Below are 5,512 nucleotides of genomic sequence, written 5' to 3'. Positions count from 1 at the left end.
TTTATAAAATTCTTAGCTGCCTTAGTCAATAATGGTCGCCACGGGCGACAAGGCTACTACTAATTTTCAACCCTTCTGTATGACATAAACATTTGAACCTCGGTGTATGTCATGAACATTTGAAAACTTTTTATGTCATGTTCATGTGAATAACTTGAAACAAACAAACAAACACCCCGCTAAACTAAAACTAAAACTAAAACAATCAAAACAAACAAACAAACACCCCGCTAAACTAAAACTAAAACAATCAAAACAAACACCCCGCTAAACTAAAACAAACAAAACAAACAAACACCCCGCTAAACTAAAACCTTGTCTCCGACATAAACTAGACTGCATATCTCAAAAACAAATAGTAGGTAAGAAGGATTTTTTGAGAAACTGATTGGGGAGCGGTCTGTAAAAATAAAGCGGAGCACTGTTAGGAATCATCTTAAAGTTGAATGATGCCACACCAAAAAAATCCAAAAACTAACTGATTCAGTTTTGGGAAAGGCGTTGTCATTTATCAACGTTATTTTATCTTAATATATTGTAGCATCGGTTAGTTATTTTTAAAAACAACATTAACAAATATGGCAATAAGTTAAAAAAAAAAAAAAAAGCCATACTAATTCTACCTCCGTAATGTTAAAACCTGTCGCAAAGCTTGCTACAAACATGTCTATCTGTTTCCCTGTAGCCAATCAGAGGATGCGACACATCTTGTCATCTGCCACTGTCCGCATGTGAACAGGAAGGCACGATCGTTCATTCATGCTGTTGTGGTTGCAAACTGTCGCTACAAGTAAACCTAGTTTTGATACATTTCTCCCCCACGGGCAACATCGAGACGAAGCTGGAGCTCAGTTGACTAAACTGTGGCACCTTGGCAATCTGGACGTACAATGACGACGGCATGCAAGGACATGTTGCCTAAGACAGCTTTGTGAACGAGCTCTCTAGGGTCTCATAACAAAGCTCTTTTAAGTTCTGTGAAGCAACAGCGAATCGTCAGTGCAAGCATTTACGAATTGCGCTACTAGATCGTAAAGTTGCAAGAGTTTCTTGAATTAAGTCCCTGATCTCATGACATACAGCGAGTTCTTCACATTGTCGTGACACAAACCGTGTTTTTCGCATTGGCATTACATACACCGAGTTCCTCACACTATCATGACATACACCGAGTTCTTCACATTGTCGTGACATACACCGAGGTATTCACACTGTCATGACATACACGGAGTTCCTCACACTATCATGACATACACCGAGTTCTTCACATTGTCGTGACATACACCGAGGTATTTACACTGTCATGACATACACCGAGTTCCTCACACTATCATGACATACACCGAGCTCTTCACATTGTCGTGACATAAACCGAGGAATTCACACTGTCATGACATACACCGAGTTCCTCACACTATCATGACATACACCGAGTTCTTCACACTGTCATGACATACACCAAGTTCTTCACATTGTCATGACATAAACCGAGTTCTTCACATGGTCATGACATACACCGAGTTCTTCACATTGTCATGGCATACATCGAGTTCTTCACATGGTCTTGACATACACCGAGTTCTTCACTTTGTCATGACATACACCGAGTTCTTCACATTGTCATGACATATACCGAGTTATTGACATTGTCATGACATATTTATTGTTTTAGTTTTAGTTTTAGTTTAGCGGGGTGTTTGTTTGTTTGTTTTGATTTTTTAGTTTTAGTTGTTTTTGTTTTGTTTGGTTTTTTGTCTGTTTTTTTTTTTTTTTTGGGGTTGGAACTTAGAAAGAAACACACAATGTTTAATCCATCAATATTTGGTGTACACCATACATATGACTATTAGCACTTTAAAAAAGCAACAAAACTGTTATGGCTTAGAATGGCGTAAATGTTCGTCTAGCTCTCTCCCTGATTTGTACTCGCGATAATTATTGCTCTGAAAATTATTCGTGTTTAAAAAAATATTAGCCAAAGAATAAATATCGTAATCACTTTGTATACTTTTGTAATGGACATGGTGAGCCCTGATTTGTAATGGACATAGTGAGCCCTGATTTGTAATGGACAGAGTGAGCCCTGATTTGTACTGGACAGAGTGAGTCCAGATTTGAGCCCTGATTTGTACTGGACAGAGTGAGCCCTGATTTGTACTGGACAGAGTGAGCCCTGATTTGTAATGGACATATTGAGCCCTGATTTGTAATGGACATAGTGATCCCTGATTTGTACTGGACAGAGTGAGCCCTGATTTGTACTGGACATAGTGAGCCCTGATTTGTAATGGATATAGTGAGCCCAGATTTGTACTGGACAGAGTGAGCCCTGATTTGTAATGGACAGAGTGAGCCCTGATTTGTACTGGACAGAGTGAGCCCTGATTTGTAATGGACATATTGAGCCCTGATTTGTAATGGACATAGTGATCCCTGATTTGTACTGGACAGAGTGAGCCCTGATTTGTACTGGACATAGTGAGCCCTGATTTGTAATGGATATAGTGAGCCCAGATTTGTACTGGACAGAGTGAGCCCTGATTTGTAATGGACAGAGTGAGCCCTGATTTGTAATGGATATAGTGAGCCCAGATTTGTAATGGACATAGTGAGCCCTGATTTGTACTGGACAGAGTGAGTCCTGATTTGTACTGGACAGAGTGAGCCCTGATTTATACTGGACATAGTGAGTCCTGATTTATACTGGACAGAGTGAGTCCTGATTTGTAATGGACAGAGTGAGCCCTGATTTATACTGGACATAATGAGCCCTGATTTGTACTGGACATACTTAGCCCTGATTTGTGCAAATGTCCGACATAGTTCACACGACAGGAGTGTTTAACTACTGATCGTATGTTTAACAACGAGTCTTTCCTGCACAGATATTTTGAATAATTGAGATGTAGACTGAATTTATGGTCGGTGTGTTGCTTAAGGTGGGATTATATAGTGATTGCAGTTCGGAGCAGATTTTAGCTCTATTACCAAACATTTGACATCCAATAGCCAATGATTAACAAATCAATCTGCTCTTGTGGTGTCGTTAAATCACGATCAGTTGTAGGATCGATCCCCTCAGGATCTAGTTAACTTACCCCGCCCCAACCAGTGCGCTACGACTGGAATACCACGGATTGTGGTATGCACTGTCCTGTCAGTAGGAATAGGTGGCGGCAGGCTCTCTCTCTCTCTCTCTCTCTCTCTCTCTCTCTCTCTCTCTCTCTCTCTCTCTCCTCCCCGCGCAGGTATGACGACATGTTAGATATTAAAGGGGCACGCCCTAGTTGTTAACCATTACGCCGTTCTTTTTCGCTATTAAACCCATTTTCTCACAAATAAAATTGAACTTTACTTACATTTTATTATTTAGAATATACATTTCCATTCACCTGAAAATTTGTTTTGGTAATCCTGGTAATCCTGGTGTTTGTAATACCACAAAATGCATTTTTCGTATTTCTTAAAATCGCACACGCGTCTGAGAAAAAAACCGTTGAGCAGACAAGGTCTAATCTATTTTTAGAGGGGATCTTCCAGTTTCAACGTCACAGACGTTGATATACCACATGGCCGTTATCAATTTGGTTCGGTTTGTTTTCTCGTTCACGGTTCGCGCAGTCAACATCCGATTTGTTGTCGTTTGTGACTTTTTTCTTCACAGTTCGTGAACATTTTCATTAACAATAAAGTTCATACAAGTAAGTATCTCAATACAAAACGTTACAAACCCTTAAAACCAATAAGTCTTACGATATCTGGAGAGGACAGAACAGTTGGAACATGCCCAGGAGAGGTGAAAGGAACGCACCCCAAGTCTGTGTGCACTCTGGGAAATTTGTCGTGACATAGGCATTACTGTGCTTCGAGCGACATCTACCGGTGACATCAGAATATTAACTTTCAAAATTATTTCAAGTTATTGGGTCACGGGGATTCCCATGGTATTTATCGATATAAAACCTGCGTTTTGACTCTATTTTATAAAAACGTGATCTAAGTGTGTTACAATTTTGTAGATTAACCAAAATTAGAATTAATTTCGCGGGCTGAAACTAGGGCGTGCGACTTTAAGCAAACGTGGCTACTAGAAATACACTGGATAATAACTTAAGCAAGATAATGTAAACAGTGTACACTATTTTTAAACTCCCAGCAGCCGTCGCTGCACTGTCTGTAGCTAGAGACCGTGTCTTTAACGTGCTTTGGGTTTCGTGTCGTCTAGTTCACTAAGACGACACAGACCAAGTTGTATTGTGTTCCATGAAATCAGTAAGCTGTTCGTATTAACCGATGAATGCAGTAATACAGTATAGTTCATCCATTATGATTGACAACACAATAGAATTGTCGGAGGCGGAACAGAAGGATGGCGACTATGGGTGGTGTGTGTGTATACGTTCGCTGTAACATTCCAGTAAGAGCCCAGGAAGGGGGGGGGGGGGGTGTCGACAGAAGAGAGAAAGACTTCCAAAAGAGTCACCGGGTATTTGGTGTTATAGAGCCCTCTAGGGGAAAGGTTTTAACTCATATCTGGAGATCAGTTAATGCTGATTCAGTGAAATTTATGATGAAAAGTACTTGCAAAACAAACAAACAACAACAAGCAGAACAACAACAATAATAATGATAATAATAATGATAATAATAATAATAATAATAATAATACTAATAATAATGAGCAAACCAAAGAATACAAATGTATGAAGAAGACTCTTTATGTATTTTTTCGTGAGGGTGTGTCGTTAAACATTGATTCATTCATTTATTGGTGTTTTTATTTAATGTTTCGGTTTATATTGAAGGGGGAGGGGTATTTTCGTGATCGTCTGACGAAATGCGTTACGACTGGTGCTCGTCTACGACGACTAGTCGGCGTTGTCGATGTTTTCCAGTCGTCACGGGTTACTGGAAAGACAAACTGCTGTTACGTGAACATACACATATCCCACGCTATTGATCGCTGCTGTTTAACAAGGGTAGCGGCTTCAAGAGAAACAAAGAAAGAAATGTTTTATTTAACGACGCATAAAACACATTTTATTTACGGTTATATGGCGTCAGACATATGGTTACGGACCACACAGATTTTGAGAGGAAACCCGCTGTCGCCACTACATGGGTTACTCTTTCCGATTAGCAGCAAGGGATCTTTTATTTGCGCTTCCCACAGGCAGGATAGCACAAACCATGGCCTTTGTTGAACCAGTTATGGATCAATGGTCGGTGTAAGTGGTTTACACCTACCCATTGAGCCTTGCGGAGCACTCACTCAGGGTTTGGAGTCGGTATCTGGATTAAAAATCCCATGCCTCGACTGGGATCCGAACCCAGTACCTACCAGCATGTAGACCATTTAGAGAGGGATGCAACATTTAAACACGGTATCTGTAATAAACAAAAGTACACGAAAGTTGATTGCATTATGATGGAAATATCACCAAGCCGACGAAACAATAAACACGAATAAATTAATTGTAGTAACTTACTATACCCGGGAGTTGTCAGGGCA

At 40.1% G+C, this 5,512-nt stretch overlaps 1 protein-coding gene across 1 annotated transcript in view; it reads left to right on the top strand.

Moving 5' to 3' along the window:
- LOC121372981 (atrial natriuretic peptide receptor 3-like) overlaps positions 1–735 on the top strand; it is an 8,533-nt gene extending 7,798 nt beyond the window's left edge. The window contains exon 2 of the mRNA XM_041499420.1: positions 686–735. Within this exon, the coding sequence (XP_041355354.1) occupies positions 686–735 (50 nt within the window). The remainder of the gene's footprint in view (positions 1–685) is intronic.
- The last annotated feature ends 4,777 nt before the right edge of the window (positions 736–5,512 follow it).

This window comes from Gigantopelta aegis, chromosome 5, assembly GCF_016097555.1.
Source record: "Gigantopelta aegis isolate Gae_Host chromosome 5, Gae_host_genome, whole genome shotgun sequence".
In the NCBI taxonomy this organism is placed as follows: domain Eukaryota; kingdom Metazoa; phylum Mollusca; class Gastropoda; order Neomphalida; family Peltospiridae; genus Gigantopelta; species Gigantopelta aegis.
This window is presented reverse-complemented; position numbering and strand designations above follow the sequence as displayed.